Genomic DNA, 16,645 nt, shown 5'->3' with positions numbered 1-16,645 from the left:
GATCTCATTGAGGAGTGGTGGGCTTGAAATGACCGACACAGAGCATCATGAATTGTGCTTTTGATGTTGTATTGTTGAACTATTTGTTGTATTGAAAGATAAACTATTTGTTTGAGTTGTAATAACGAAATTAAACTATTTATTGTTGATTTATTTTGTTTGTGTTTGATCTTCTTGCTTGTGTTTGGAGCGCATATGTTGTTTGTGCGAGAGCACGCGCTGCATTTTAGCGCGCCTGCTGGAGCTACACGTGCGCGCTAAATTTACCGCTGCCGCTGGAGCTAGCGCTCCTCGCCGCGCCAAAGCAGGCGATCGGCGCGCTGCAAACTGATTTTTAGCGCGCCGCGTGTTGGACGGCTGTTGGAGATGCTCTAAACACACGTCGATTTCGTTCCTTCCAAATGTTCCAAGCGGTGTAGGCAACAGTCTTGCGAAAGTGCTCTTTTGATCCCGAGCTCATATGCTCCTGCATGAACAGTAAAATCGAAAAAATACTAAAAGAAATTTAAAAAAATTGTCTTTTTTTCGTGATAAACATTGATAATTTTTCTAACTGCGTGCAAAATTTCAGGTCGAAATGACATTCGTGAAGGTCTGGGCAAAAATAACAAAATCGATGCTCCAAAATGGTTCCAACAATAGTCTTTTTGGACCATGGATTTTTTTTTGCCCAGACCCCCACGAATGTCATTTCAATCAGAAATTTTGCATGCAGCTAGAAAATTTATCATTGTTCATCACAAAAAAAATCAGATTTTTTTGTTTTTTTACTATTTTTTTGGATCTTACTGTTCATGCGGGAGCATATGAGCTCGGGATCAAATACTCCATGTCTGCAGTCTTGGCCCTTCCTTAAGACAGGAGGTCATATCATTCCACCAATGCACGATTGAAGTTGCATTCTAAGCATTCGTGGTGAGGATGAGCAGGTGAAACCATAGGAAGACCTGCCAAGTAGTCAGCCACACCCACACCCGGTGCCGACCAGGCAGCTTCGAGTCCATGGGCAAGCTACGAAGGGGAATGTGCAAAGTTGGTACTGTAGGAGATAACCATGCGTGCCACCCGTCACTTGTCATCGTCGTTGTAGGGATCCCATCGCCGCAACTCCGACTTACTACAAAGAACAAACCGCGGCAATACCATAGACACGTTGAAGAGCCGACCATCGCAGACCTGCCTCAACCTCAACATCGCTCATCCACTAGACGTTGCCACACAATTTACAAACGATGACTACCACATAAACAACCAGCGTGAACACCCACTAGCCAGCGGTTCCTACAACCAGGTCAACCTCCAAGATGATGCCCTCGAGAGGGAACATGACATCGGTGTTGCCATCATCTGGTCCGGGTAGACCCAGACTTGGGTTTTCCACTGAAGCACCCCGAGGGAAGGGGAACTGAGAATTGTAAACTTGGCGCCATAGGTGCCACCCTCGTTGGCTCCGACTTCACCCGAAACCTAACTTTCACCGGTAGTCCCAACTCCCCCCAACTCAAACCAGATTGCTCCACCATGTCCACCGCCGCCTTCAATGAGACCTATAGGGAATGAGGTACCGAGGCCCGTCAGCCCGCGGCATCCAGACCCGAGTCCTAGATATATGGTCGTGGAGCCTTGCAACTTGCCGGGGAAGATCCCGGTTCCCTCCAAAGCCGACAGAGGAGGTTGAAGTAGACCACACCATCGCCCCCACCTCTCACGGTCGCCGCGTCCCCTCCACATCGTCGCACTGCAGGATGCTACGCCAAGCTTTCACATCGCCAGGGGAGGGATGCCACAACTATGACGCGGCACCACCTGAACCGCCGTGCTGGGAGGAAGGAAAAGAGTCGTGCCGCTGCTGAATATGAGGGGGAGCTACCGCTCGAGGAGCCCAGTGTCCTACGGCGGTGGCGTGAGGGAGGGAGGGGGATTGCCGACGGTTAGAACCTGGTTCCGGGGACAGGATGCCCGAACCAGTTTCTGACTTTCAAATTTTTTGATGCTGCATGTACGAGTTGACTGAGGGCAGGTTAATAAGATTGGATCAAGGGCGGCTAAGTTTTGTTAGAGGAAAAGGATCTAGGCCGATTAAGCTTAATTACACTTCACGCTGACATGATATAGTAGTATAATAATATTCTTTCCGTGGAAGAAGCTGCATCTTCCATTAATTAACTCCGATCCTTTTCTTTCTTCTTTCTTTCTCCCCCAGAGAAAAATTCTCCCCCCGTCCCAAAATCCCGAAAGGAAAAAAAGAAAGGAGAAAGAAAGCGCCTTTCCTTGCCGGCTCGGCCTTCCTCCGTCCTCGCTTGCCGTCTCCTCCCCTCCACCGCGCGCACCCGCCGCGGCCGCCCTCGTCGTCTCCCCTCCCCCCGCGCGTCCCGGCGTCGCCTCCCGCGCCCGCCAGAGGTACCGCCATCCGCCCCTCCCCCCTCCTCGTCCCTCTCTCTAGCAGCGTCCTCCGCGGAACCCGGAGACCTGGATCTCCCTTGCCTTGCGCGCCGTGCCGTGCCGATTTGGTTTTCCGTGGTCCTGGGGACATCCCGCGGACGTCGATTTGGGGATTGGGATCTTACCTTGCGCAGGAAGCTAGCCGGGCCGCTTGATTGATCGGGAGGTGGTGCCATCGATTGGATGCCCTGCGGTTCAGGTGGAATCGGACGCGAATCCCGGGGAATTTAGCCGGGATTCGGAGTTCTAGTTAGAGCGAATCGGAGCGGTTGCTGCAGCCGGAGCTGATTTGGCTGTAGTGGATAGTCATAGGTGGGGCAGCGCTGCTTCTGGGTAGGATTGAGCGGTCGAATGATATAAGCGAATCAATGCCGATCTCACACACTAGTCACAGGTTGAAACCCGAAATCGTTTGAATCCCGCGTGTTTGACCTGAGATTTTCACCATTTAGAATGTATTGACAACAATTCGTGGCGAGTATACTCGTCGGTCGTGTCCTTGATTTGGGGGCCTAGGTTGTTTTAGGTGGGGTGACTCTGCTCGCGAGTAGAACTGTCAGGTAATATGATAATCCAGCAACTCAGTCTCTTATTTTGTACTCCCTCCATTGAGAAATATAAGAGCGATTAGATCGCTACTTTAGTGATCTAAACGCTCTTATATTTCTTTACAGAGGGAGTAGCAACTTTTAAGCGTCATGGTTCAGTGTGTGACACCCCTAGATAATCCCAGGATAATATGAGACTGTCGTACATATTCACATCCTCAACAACAACAACAAAGCCTTTAGTCCCAAACAAGTTGGGGTAGGCTAGAGGTGAAACCCATAAGATCTCGCAACCAACTCATGGCTCTGGCACATGGATAGCAAGCTTCCACGCACCCCTGTCCATAGCTAGCTCTTTGTCGATACTCCAATCCTTCAGGTCTCTCTTAACGGACTCCTCCCATGTCAAAATCGGTCGACCCCGCCCTCTCTTGACATTCTCCGCACGCTTTAGCCGTCCGCTATGCACTGGAGCTTCTGGAGGCCTGCGCTGAATATGCCCAAACCATCTCAAACGATGTTGGACAAGCTTCTCCTCAATTGGTGCTACCCCAACTCTATCTCGTATATCATCATTCCGGACTCGATCCTTCCTCGTGTGGCCACACATCCATCTCAACATACGCATCTCCGCCACACCTAACTGTTGAACATGTCGCCTTTTAGTCGGCCAACACTCCGCGCCATACAACATTGCGGGTCGAACCGCCGTCCTGTAGAACTTGCCTTTTAGCTTTTGTGGCACTCTCTTGTCACAGAGAATGCCAGAAGCTTGGCGCCACTTCATCCATCCGGCTTTGATTCGATGGTTCACATCTTCATCAATACCCCCATCCTCCTGCAACATTGACCCCAAATACCGAAAGGTGTCCTTCCGAGGTACCACCTGGCCATCAAGGCTAACCTCCTCCTCCTCACAGCTAGTAGTACTGAAACCGCACATCATGTACTCGGTTTTAGTTCTACTAAGCCTAAACCCTTTCGATTCCAAGGTTTGTCTCCATAACTCTTAACTTCCTATTTACCCCCGTCCGACTATCGTCAACTAGCACCACATCATCCGCAAAGAGCATACACCATGGGATATCTCCTTGTATACCCCTTGTGACCTCATCCATCACCAATGCAAAAAGATAAGGGCTCAAAGCTGACCCCTGATGCAGTCCTATCTTAATCGGGAAGTCATCAGTGTCGACATCACTTGTTCGAACACTTGTCACAACATTATTGTACATGTCCTTGATGAGGGTAATGTACTTTGCTGGGACTTTGTGTTTCTCCAAGGCCCACCACATGACATTCCGCGGTATCTTATCATAGGCCTTCTCCAAGTCAATGAACACCATATGCAAGTCCTTCTTATGCTCCCTATATCTCTCCATAAGTTGTCGTACCAAGAAAATGGCTTCCATGGTCGACCTCCCAGGCATGAAACCAAACTGATTTTTGGTCACGCTTGTCATTCTTCTTAAGCGGTGCTCAATGACTCTCTCCCATAGCTTCATTGTATGGCTCATCAGCTTAATTCCACGGTAATTAGTACAACTCTGAACATCCCCCTTGTTCTTGAAGGTTGGTACTAATATACTCCGTCTCCATTCTTCTGGCATCTTGTTTGCCCGAAAAATGAGGTTGAAAAGCTTGGTTAGCCATACTATCGCTATGTCCCCGAGACCTTTCCACACCTCAATGGGGATACAATCAGGGCCCATCGCCTTGCCTCCTTTCATCCTTTTTAAAGCCTCCGTCACCTCAGACTCCTGGATGCGCCGCACAAAACGCATGTTGGTCTCATCAAAGGTGGTCTCATCAAAGGAGTCATTCAGTTCAATGGTAGAACTCTCATTCTCCCCATTGAACAGCTTGTCGAAGTACTCCCGCCATCTATGCTTAATCTCTTCGCCCTTCACCAAGAGTTGGCCTGCTCCGTCCTTGATGCATTTGACTTGGCCAATATCCCTCGTCTTCCTCTCCCGGATCTTAGCCATCTTATAGATGTCCCTTTCACCTTCCTTCGTGCCTAATCGTTGGTAGAGGTCCTCATATGCCCGACCCCTTGCTTCACCAACAGCTTGCGGCCTTCTTCGCCATCTTGTACTTCTCTATGTTGTCTGCACTCCTATCCAGGTATAGGCGTCTGAAGCAATCTTTCTTCTCTTTAAGCGCCTTCTGGACATCATCATTCCACCACCAGGTATCCTTATCTTCGCTTCTCCTTCCCCTGGACACTCCAAACTCCTCCGAGGCCACCTTACGAATGCAAGTCGCCATCTTCATCCACACATTGTCCGCATCCCCTCCTTCCTCCCAAGGCCTTAAATACCCTCTCCTTGAACACCTGAGCTACCTCCCCCTTGAGCTTCCACCACTTCGTTCTAGCGACATTGGCACGCTTATCCCGCTGGACACGAATCCGAAAGCGGAAGTCAGCAACCACCAGCTTATGCTGGGGTACAACACTCTCCCCAGGTATCACCTTACAGTCTAGGCACGCACGCCTATCTTCTCTTCTCGAGAGGATGAAATCAATCTGGCTAGAGTGTTGGCCACTACTAAAAGTCACCAGATGTGATTCTCTCTTTCTAAAGAGGGTGTTAGCTACAATCATGTTGTAGGCTAGAGCAAAGCTTAAGACATCTTCTCCTTCTTGATTCCTGATGCCATAGCCAAAGCCCCCATGCGCCCCTTCAAAACCTGTGTTAGATGTACCCACGTGGCCATTGAGGTCTCCTCCTATGAAGAGCTTCTCACCAATCGGTACACTCCTAACCATGTCTTCCAAGCCTTTCCAGAACTCCCTCTTGGTGTTCTCATTGTGGCCTACTTGCGGGGCATATGCGCTGATAACATTGAGAACCAAGTCCTCAGCTACCAGCTTGACCAGGATAATCCGGTCCCCACGTCTCCTGACGTCTACCACTCCATACTTGAGGCTCTTGTTGATCAAGATGCCTACGCCATTTCTGTTTGCAGCCGTCCCCGTGTACCACAGCTTGAAGCCGGTATCCTCCACCTCCTTCGCCTTCTGTCCTCTCCATTTGGTTTCTTGGACGCAAAGGATATCAACACCTCTCCTCACTGCTGCATCAACTAGCTCCCGAAGCTTCCTTGTCAGAGACCCTACGTTCCAGCTACCTAAGCGAATCCTCCTAGGCTCGGCTAGCTTCCTTACCCTTCGCACTCGTCGAGTCAAATGCGAAGACCCTTGCTCATTTTCCACTACATCCGGGCGCCGATGTAGCACGCCACTAAGGATGCGACGACCCGATCCTCGCTCACTTGCCATCGTATCCGGATCAAGATACGGCGCGCCACTTGGGGGGTGACGGCCCGGCCCTTGCCCATTTTCCACCACACCCGGGTTCCGATGTGGCGCGTCGCTGAGAGGGTTACGCCCCAACGAAAATCTTTTGGGTTTCATCTCCATAAGAGTTGCTGAGTTTTTACGTTGGCTCGCCAAGCCTATCACAACCCTCCTCCTTTACCCGGGCTTGGGACCGGCTATGTTGAGACAAGTACATATTCACATCCTCGACAGTGTTAAATGCTGACATTGTACCTAGATCTGTATCACTTGTTTGAATGATTACTGTTTTTGTTTGGAAGGTAGTTTGAATGGTTTGTTCACTACATTCAGTGCAAGATGTTTTTGTTTTAGTTGCCTTCTGCTGATCTTTCATCTTTGTTGCAGGATCTCTGAAAACTTAACTTGTGTGTGTTGTTGTTGTTGCTTACACATCGACAACCTTTGGCGTAGTTGCATTTGGAATCGATTCGTTTGGTGTGTCTGGCTTGTATATGAGCTCACAAGTCTCCACATCGCGGGGTTTACATCCCCCAGAGAAAATTATGACGTACGAGTCCCCTCACACATGGCCACTGTCGGTACCTATGAGCAAGGCTGAGGCAGGTAGCAGCGATGATCAGGAGGTTAGGCTGTTGTCGGTTTCTTGGAATCAGGATTGTGGTTGCTTCGCTGCTGGCACAAGTAATGGCTTTAGAATCTTTAACTGCGACCCTTTTAAGGAGACTTTCAGGAGGGATCTGAAGAGTGGTGGGTTTGGGATAGTTGAGATGCTGTTCCGCTGCAACATCCTTGCTCTTGTAGGTGGCGGCTCCAATATGCATTATCCGCCCAACAAGGTGATGATCTGGGATGATCACCAGAGCCGTTGTATTGGGGAGTTTACCTTCCGCTCTGATGTCCGGGCTGTAAAATTGGGGAAAGATAACATTGTGATTGTCCTTGAGACAAAGATATATGTTTATAACTTTACGGATTTGAAGATGCTCCATCAGATAGAGACCCTGCCAAATCCTAAAGGACTGTGCTGTCTCTCTCATCATTCCAATACTTCAGTGCTGGCCTGTCCTGGGCTCAGTCAGGGAAATGTTCGGGTAGAGCATTTTGGGCTAAAGGTGACAAAGATGATTACAGCCCATGATTCACACATTTCTTGCATGGCCTTGACCATGGATGGTCTCTTGCTGGCAACGGCTAGTATGAAGGGTACTCTAATCAGAATATTTAACACAATGGATGGCACACGCCTGCAGGAGGTGAGTAATATTTCAATCTCACTTTGATGATATCCCATCCTTTTGCAAATAAATAGCAGACATATTTATCTCCATACCTCACAGGTCTTCTTTTAGCTGTCTCCACAAGTCTTTCTGTAGTATATGTAATTTGTTGATGGTTAGCATGGGCATGTAACTATCTTTATGTTTAAATGGTATGCAGGTGCGCAGAGGTCTTGATAAAGCCGAGATATACAGCATTGCACTGTCACCAAATGTGCAATGGTTGGCAGTGTCCAGCGACAAAGGAACGGTTCATATATTCAGTCTAAAAGTCAGGGTTGCGGGTGAAGATTCAAGTAATGATCAGCGTACCCTTGAAGCTCCACGGATGGATCACCAGAATTCTTCTACCTCTATGGATCCTCTTATACAAACAAACACCGGATCCAATGCAAGCTCATCACTGTCTTTCATGAAAGGTTAGAATGGCACTTCTGCTCACACTATTTGATTGCTCATCTGGTCTTGAGAGTTCTGTGTAGCTTTTGGCATAATGAAGGGCTAATTTAACAAAAACTTACATATGGTGTACTCCATTTGCCTAATGCTCATTACAATTAGCAATTCACAGAGGACTAATGGATGCACAATATTCTGCAATTTTGCATGCTGCTTATGAATGAATGTGATGAATAGTCTAGTTAATGCGGAAAAGTTAGCTCAAGATAGAATAATTAACATAATTGTCAATTTCGTAAAATGATGTTTACTAAGTAGTGATCTCAAGACATTAAACAGGCAAACTGCTGCTCTGCTATTGCTATGAGAGAAAAAATAAATTAAACAAAGCCCAATTCTAGCAGCAAGGGGCCAGGATCACATGTTTCACTTATCATTTGTTATGTACTCGTGATTCTCTTCATAACCAGTTGGATCAGTTTGTATGCATGTTCAGAATAATGGGTTGGCATCCCAGAGAATTCAGTTAGTCAAGGCATTAACATATCCTTTGCTTCATTTCTCTAGGGATTCTGCCGAAGTACTTCAGCTCAGAGTGGTCATTTGCTCAGTTCCATTTACCGGAAGTCACACGTTACATCGTAGCTTTCGGCGCTCAAAACACTGTAATGATGGTTGGCCTGGATGGCAGGTACTCATCAGTCACCTCGATTGGTTAAACATTTATTGCAAGATTTATCATTTCAGCAAATGTATACATACATGTATGGTGTTTCTTGTTTGCCATATACCTGTAGTCCTGTAGAACATACTCCCTCCGTCCCAAAATTCTTGTCTTGGATTTGTCCAAATACGGATGTATCTAGTTACGTTTTAGTGTTAGATACATCCGTATCTAGACAAATCTAAGACAAGAATTTTGGGACGGAGGGAGTATATAATTCAGTTAGCCTTTGCTGTCAGTATACGTTCGATTTTCACTTCTGAATGTCCGATCAATCGTTTAATATTTAGCTACAGAAAATTACACCAGTCGGTAGAAAAACAATGAGCGTTCTTGTTACAGGCTAAAGCTGTTTCAGTAGTAGTTGCCTGAGGAGATTTTTCTTCTTCTCTAGCAAGTAGCAAGTCACGGGAAGAGGGCTCCAGGCCCCCGCGTCGCTCCAGGAGCGACTCGGGTGGCGAAACCCTAGCCGCCACCCAAGCCCCCTCCCTCCCCTCCCTCCCCTCGCCGCCGCCGGAGGATGCCGGCGGGCGAAGCCCACGCCGGTGGACGGCGGCGGCGGGGCCCTTGTTCGCGTGCTCGCGCGCAGGTGTTGGGCGCGCTGGAGCGGCGGGAGCGTGCGGTGGCGCAGCGGACGGCGGTCTGCGCGCAGGGGTGGTCGAGATGGCGCGGTGGAGCTGCCTGGCGACGGCTGGCCGCTGCGGCGAGCGGCAGAGCTGCAGGCGCCCAGATCTGGGCCGCGCGGGCCCGTACTGGCCCGCGTCAACCACTCTGCCCCTGCTCACCCTTCTCCCTCCTCCCACCCCTCCCGGCCGCCGCCAGTGGTCGCTGCTGGGTTGGTGAGCACGCGCGCGGCAACTCCGACGGTTGCTGCGATGCTGTGCCCCGGCGGATCCTGGTGGCGGAGGCTGCGGGCTGGCGCAGCGGCGGCGCGGTGCAGGTGACTGCTGTCGCCTGCTGGACGCGCTCCCGGCGGTGGCCGGCCTGCTGGCGCTGTGCTGGCCGGTGCCCACTTCTGCGACTGTCGACGTTCCTAGGCTTCCCTCCTCCATGTGTGTCTGTCTTCTCCGGCGTTCTCTGCCATGTCCAGTCTGAATCTGCATCTGAGGTCCTTGCTCATGGGTCGGGGCGAAATCCCCGCGCGGCGATAGCCTGCGCTGTCAACGGCGACGCCCGAGGGCGCCGTCACCTCCTTGGAGGCGTTGGCATGACCCTGACCGGGCCTCCTCCTAGAGCACCGGGAGAAATCGTAGGTCCGGCCTCCCGGACTGGGCAGCGGCGGCGTCTCTACGCCGTTACCCTCTTGATGGCGCTGCTTTGGCTGCATGCGGAGTTTGATGCGGCAGATGGTGGCTGGTGATGCATCGCTCTGGTGTCGACGGCTGCACAGGGAGCAGGTCGCAACGTATGCCAGCGCCGGCGCTCCCCAGTTCCTGTCAGGCCCTGCCTTTCACCCGCTGACTCCTAGGCACATGGGTGTGTGGTACGTTGGTCTGGCAAGAGCTGCAATCGTCCCTGGTGGTGTCTTGCAATGGCGGTGATGCTGCCCTGTTGCTCCGAGTCTCTGCGCCTCGCCATCTTTGGCTGGAGGTCTGGCTGGGCGAGGCCTAATGTCGTTGTGTGTTGTAGTTGAGGGCACCTCCTTACCTAGTTGTAGTCGCTTGGTGAGGACGGTCGTGTGTGTGTGTGTGTGTGTGTGTGTGTGTGTGTGTGTGTGTGTGTGTGTGAGTGTCCCTCCTTCCTGGAGGTTGTACCCCCGATGTCTTCCTGTTCAATGCAATGAAACGCAAACTCTTTTGCGTTTTCTCGAAAAAAAAAGTAGCAAGTCACTGTGCTAGCATCTTGCTCTTGTATTTGTTGAAACTCTCACACTAACTAGGTCGACTTTTGTCATTTCCAGCTTCTACAGGTGCATCTTTGACCAAGTAAACGGCGGGCAGATGACGCAGAAGGAATACTCGCGGTTTCTCAAGACTGACTACCCTCCCCTGAGGACATTGACCGCGTAAACCCGCCGCACCGCCTTGACGACATGTACATACTTAGAAGGTTGTGCTCTGTCCATTGTATATAACCGTCCTCCTCCTCGCCGGCAAAGCTCTAGGCCGGTCGCTGGAATAAGGAGCGCCGGGGGTGTCCGGCTGAAACCGCAACCTGCCTGCCCATTTTGCTGCAGATGTCCTCCCATCCAAATTTGCATTGTTTATTCGACTTGTTCTGAACAAGATCGTCCATTGATATGTATGTATGTGTGTATAATCAGGAAGGAATGCAAATATGACCTTTTCTGCAACCAGCAATGAAACAGTCGCCATCAGACATTCTCTTGCCAATGCATAGATTATCAGTGTGAGTGCTGCTACCTTGGCGCGCAATGCACTCATGGATCCTGCCCGCCATCTTCTAAAGAAAGCTTATATAGACTCTAAAGAAAGCTCAGAGGACTACTCCCTCTGTTCCTAAATACAAGTCTTTATAGAGATTTAACTATGGACTATATACGGAGCAAAATGAGTGAATTTATATTCTAAAATGCATCTATGTGCATCATATGTGGACCATAGTGAAATCTCTACAAAAGACTTGTATTTAGGAACGGCGGGAGTAGACGCCAATAGCATATATGTGTATGTATTTGGTTTATATATTTAGCTTGGGTTGGTTGGGCGTGGTTTCGTGTGCTTGGCATGTTTGGTCATGTACATACTATAAACTTTTATTGAAAGCAACATGGGACCAGGTGCTCTTGGTCGCTCTCGAAGCCCTGATTGTAAGAGCATCTCCAACAGTCGCACAAAAATCCCGCGCCCAATAAACGTTATAGCACGTCACTGTGGCGTTTTTAAAGCCCTGGGACCAACTTTGGTTTAGCAGGTGCCCAAAAACGCGCGACTAAAAAGCAGGCAGTGCAAATTGTGAAGCACACGCAATCCGGCACCCCAAATATATTGCGCGCGATAGTGTTTTTCAGTGCGCGCCTAAATTTTTTTAGCGCTACAGCTTCTGCTGGAGCAGTCCGGCGCCCAAAAAAACAAACTTTTAATGCGTAGAGTTCTTTTTGTGCGCGTGTTGAAGATGCTCTAAAATGCCATTCAGGACCGCAGGGCAGTCCGTCTCTGTCGTGTCCATTCCCAGTGGTTGCGCGTCTCTGATCTGATCTCGTGTCGTCGTCCTCCTGATGTGCCCATCTCATCATACCATCATACGTGTATTTCCTCTTCTTTGTCTGTGCAAACTATTTATTCCAGCGCGGATGACTCGTCGCTGTAAAGTGTACACGAAGGAGACAAAGATTTGAGCAACACGCAGCGTGTGGTTTTAGGGCCATTTGTCATGCAATTGTTTCGCCCTAATGATTTGGGTAATCCGGCCGGAGTTTCAGCGCGTAAAAAAAGGCACCGCTTGGAACGCATGAACGGAGGAGGGAACCAACGAACTTATATTGTACTAGGAGTGATGTCATTGGATTCGCGGAAAACATTTGCAGCATGTTTGGGTTGATGTTTTGTTTTTGCAAAGTTGCCATCGATCCGCTGCGCCGTTCGGCATAAATTTAGTTTATCTCTATGTTTGAGTTGGAATGAATTTAGTTTATTTATTAAATAAATGAAGCCTTTCAAAGAATTGGATTTCCCGGGGATTCTCTTGTTTCTCCCAGGGCCTAAACGTGCCTACAAATGGCAGCCGGATGCAGCCTAGTCACACTTGTCTGATTCGTTGACTTCTTCGGCTCCAGACGAGGCAATCAGCCATGTGATTCGTGACGTAGTACAAGCACAACCGACACAAAGAAGATACTAATATCTTCAAATAATAATGGCCATGATGGTGATGATGATAAGGGCATTAATTTGTTCTAAGCTACTCAATACCGTTTTCATCTCATGGTATTCTTTTTTCCGAGGGATATACACGGTATTCTTTTTTTTTTTGCGAAAAACTTCCGATCTATTTATCTTCAATCATGGCAGTATAATGAACACCAGAAATAATAAAAATTACATCCAGGTCCGTAGACCACCTAACGACGACTACAAGCACTGAAGCGAGCCGAAGGCGCGCCGCTGTCATCGCCCCTCCCTCGCCGGAGTGGGGCACAACTTGTTGTAGTAGACAGTCGGGAAGTCGCCGTGCTAAGGCCCCATAGGACTGGCGCACCAGAATAGCAACCGCCGCCGATGAAGGATAACGTAGATCGAAAGGATCCAATCCGAAGACACACAAACATAGACAAAAAATAATCAGATCCGAGCAGATCCACCGAGGATAGATCCCTCGGAGACACACCTCCACACGCCCACCAACGATGCTAGACGCACAACTAGAACGGGGGCTAGGCGAGGAGACCTTTATTCCATCTTCAGGAAGCCGCCGCCGCCTCGTCTTCCTGAACAGGACACAAACCCTAACAAATCTGAAAGGAACGACTAACAACGGAGCCCTCTCGCCGGCCCTTGCTAGGATCCACCTCGCCTCCATGCCCCTAGGGCCACCGGAGGCGAGGCAGACCTGCAGCGGAGCCGGCTGATACGTCCATTTTGCATCATGCTTTTATATCAATATTTATTGCATTATGGGCTGTTATTACACGTTATGTCATAATACTTATGGCTATTCTCTCTTATTTTACAAGGTTTACCATGAAGAGGGGGAATGCCGGGAGCTGGGATTCTGCCTGGAAAAGGAGCAAATATTGGAAACCTATTCTGCACAGCTCCAAAAGTCCCGTAACTCCACGAAAGTTACTTTTGGATTTAATAAGAAATTATGAGCAAAGAAAATACCTGTGGGGGCCCACACCCTGGTCAGGAGGGTGGGGGCGCCCCCCCTACTGGGCGCGCCCTCTGTCTCCTGGCCCCCCTGGTGGCCCTTCGGTGCCCATCTTCTGCTATATGAGGTCTTTTACCCTGGAAAAAATCATAAGGAAGCTCACGGGACGAAACTCCGCCGCCACGAGGCGGAACCTTGGCGGAACCAATCTAGGGCTCCGGCAGAGTTGTTCTGCCGGGGAAACTTCCCTCCGGGAGGGGGAAATCATCACCATGATCATCACCAACGATCCTCTCATCGGGAGGGGGTCAATCTCCATCAACATCTTCACCAGCACCATATCCTCTCCAAACCCTAGTTCATCTTTTGTATCCAATCTTGTATCAAAACCACAAATTGGTACCTGTGGGTTGCTAGTAGTGTTGATTACTCCTTGTAGTTGATGCTAATTGGTTTACTTGGTGGAAGATCATATGTTCAGATCCTTTATGCACATTAATACTCCTCTAATTATGAACATGAATATGCTTTGTAAGTAGTTCCGTTTGTTCCCGGGGACATGGGTGAAGTCTTGCTATTAGTAGTCATGTGAATTTGATATTCGTTCAATATTTTGATGAGATGTATGTTGTCTCTCCTCTAGTGGTGTTATGTGAACGTCGACTACATGACACTTCACCATTATTTGGGCCTAGAGGAAGGCATTGGGAAGTAATAAGTAGATGATGGGTTGCTAGAGTGACAGAAGGTTAAACCCTAGTTTATGCGTTGCTTCGTAAGGGGCTGATTTGGATCCATATATTTCATGCTATGGTTAGGTTTACCTTAATACTTCTTTTGCAGTTGTGGATGCTTGCAATAGGGGTTAATCATAAGTGGGATGCTTGTCCAAGTAAGGGCAGTACCCAAGCACCGGTCCACCCACATATCAAATTATCAAAGTACCGAACGCGAATCATATGAGTGTGATGAAACTAGCTTGACGATAATTCCCATGTGTCCTCGGGAGCGCTTTTCTCATTATAAGAAATCGTCCAGGCTTGTCCTTTGCTACAAAAAGGATTGGGCCACCTTGTTGCACCTTATTTACTTTCATTGCTTGTTACCCGTTACAAATTATCTTATCACAAAACTATCTATTACCTACAATTTCAGTGCTTGCAGAGAACACCTTACTAAAAACCGCCTTTTGTCATTTCCTTCTGCTCCTTGTTGGGTTCGACACTCTTACTTATCGAAAGGACTACGATATATCCCCTATACTTGTGGGTCATCAAGACTCTTTTCTGGCGCCGTTGCCGGGGAGTAAAGCGCCTTTGGTGAGTGGAACTTGGTAAGGAAACATATATATAGTGTGCTGAAATTTTCTGTCACTTGTTACTATGGAAACTAATCCTTTGAGGGGCTTGTTCGGGGTATCTTCACCCCGACCAGTAGAGCAAAGAGTTGCTCCTCAACCTACTGAACCTACTGAAAATGTTTACTTTGAAATTCCTTAAGGTATGATAGAGAAACTGCTAGCTAATCCCTTTGCAGGAGATGGAACATTGCATTCCGATTTACACCTTATCTTTGTGGATGAAGTTTGTGGATTATTTAAGCTTGCAGGTATTCCCAATGACATTGTTAAGAGGAAGGTTTTCCCTTTATCTTTGAAGGGAGACACATTGACATGGTATAGGCTATGTGATGATACGGGGTCTTGGAATTCTAAACGATTGAACTTGGAATTTCACCAGAAGTTCTATCCTATGCACCTTGTTCACCGTGATCGTAATTACATATATAATTCCTGGCCTCGCGAAGGAGAAAGCATCGCTCAAACTTGGGGGAGGCTTAAGTCAATGTTATATTCATGCCCCAATCATGATCTCTCAAGAGAAATGATTATTCAAAATTTTTATGCTCGGCTTTTTCTCAATGATCGCACCATGCTCGATACTTCCTGTGCTGGTTCTTATATGCTGAAGACTACTGAATTCAAGTGGGACTTATTGGAAAGAATTAAACACAACTCTGAAGATTGGGGTTCCGACAATGGTAAGGAGTCATGTATAACACCTAAGTTTGATTGTGTTAAATCTTTTATGGATACCAATGCTTTTCGTGGATTTAGCGCTAAATATGGACTTGACTCTGAGATAGTAGCTTCTTTCTATGAATCTTTTGCTGCTCACGTTGATCTCCCTAAGGAGAAGTGGTTTAAATATAATCCTCCCATTGAAGTAAAAGTAGTTGCACCTATTGCAGTTGAAGAAAAGACTATTACTTATAATGATCCTATTGTTCCTACTACTTATGTTGAGAAACCACCTTTTCCTGTTAGAATAAAGGATCATGCTAAAGCTTCAACTGTCGTTCGTAAGAGTAATACTAGAACCTATACACCTCCTGAGCAAATTAAGATTGAACCTAGTATTGCTATGGTTAAAGATCTCTTGGATGATAATATAGATGGGCATGTTATTTACTTCTGTGGTGAAACTGCTAATATTGTTAAACCAGATGCTAAAATACATAGACTTGTTGTAGGCATGCATGTTATTTCTGTTAAAATAGGAGATCATTGTTATCATGTCTTATGTGATATGGGTGCTAGTGCTAGTGTAATACCTTTTTACTTATATAATGAAATCATGCATGATATTGCACCTGCTGAGTTAGAAGAAATAGATGCCACAATTAAGCTTGCCAATAGAGATACTATTAAGCCTTTTGGGATTGTTAGAGATGTTGAAGTCTTGTGTGGGAAGGTCAAATACCCTGTTGATTTTCTTGTTCTTGGTTCCCCACAAGATGACTTTTGTCCCATCATATTTGGTAGACCTTTCTTAAACACTGTTAATGCTAAGATTGATTGCAAAAAGGATGTTGTTACGATTGGCTTGGATGATATGACTCATGAGTTTAATTTTGCTAAATTTCGTAGACAACCCCATGATAAAGAATTACCTAGTAAAGATGAAATAATTGGTCTTGCTTCTATTGCCGTGCCTCCTACTGATCCGTTAGAACAATATTTGCTAGACCATGAAAATGATATGTTTATGAATGAAAGAAGGGAAATAGATGAAGTATTCCTTCAGCAGGTTCCTATCTTGAAACACGACTTACCTGTTGAAATCCTAGGGGATCCTCCTCCACCCAAGGGTGATCCTGTGTTTGAGCTTAAACCATT

At 47.8% G+C, this 16,645-nt stretch overlaps 1 protein-coding gene and 1 pseudogene across 1 annotated transcript; both read left to right on the top strand.

The window, feature by feature from the left end:
• The first annotated feature begins 2,234 nt into the window (after window positions 1-2,234).
• Window positions 2,235-11,030, top strand: LOC119274941 (autophagy-related protein 18d-like). Its single transcript, XM_037555703.1, has 5 exons — window positions 2,235-2,400; window positions 6,682-7,550; window positions 7,735-7,993; window positions 8,541-8,664; window positions 10,598-11,030. The coding sequence occupies exons 2-5, from the start codon at window positions 6,789-6,791 to the stop codon at window positions 10,704-10,706; spliced, it is 1,254 nt and encodes a 417-aa protein (XP_037411600.1). The 5' UTR covers window positions 2,235-2,400; window positions 6,682-6,788; the 3' UTR covers window positions 10,707-11,030.
• LOC119274942 lies at window positions 8,871-10,588 on the top strand (annotated as a pseudogene).
• Window positions 11,031-16,645: the final 5,615 nt, after the last annotated feature.

The sequence above is a fragment of the Triticum dicoccoides genome, chromosome 3B (genome assembly GCF_002162155.2).
Source record: "Triticum dicoccoides isolate Atlit2015 ecotype Zavitan chromosome 3B, WEW_v2.0, whole genome shotgun sequence".
NCBI classification, from domain to species: Eukaryota; Viridiplantae; Streptophyta; class Magnoliopsida; order Poales; family Poaceae; genus Triticum; species Triticum dicoccoides.
This window is presented reverse-complemented; position numbering and strand designations above follow the sequence as displayed.

Coding starts and splice junctions, on each gene's coding strand:
- LOC119274941 (XM_037555703.1), top strand. CDS start 6,789: ATGAGCTCACAAGTCTCCACATCGCGGGGTTTACATCCCCCAGAGAAA. Junction 7,551..7,734: donor ATGGCACACGCCTGCAGGAG/GTGAGTAATATT, acceptor AATGGTATGCAG/GTGCGCAGAGGTCTTGATAA. Junction 8,665..10,597: donor ATGGTTGGCCTGGATGGCAG/GTACTCATCAGT, acceptor TGTCATTTCCAG/CTTCTACAGGTGCATCTTTG.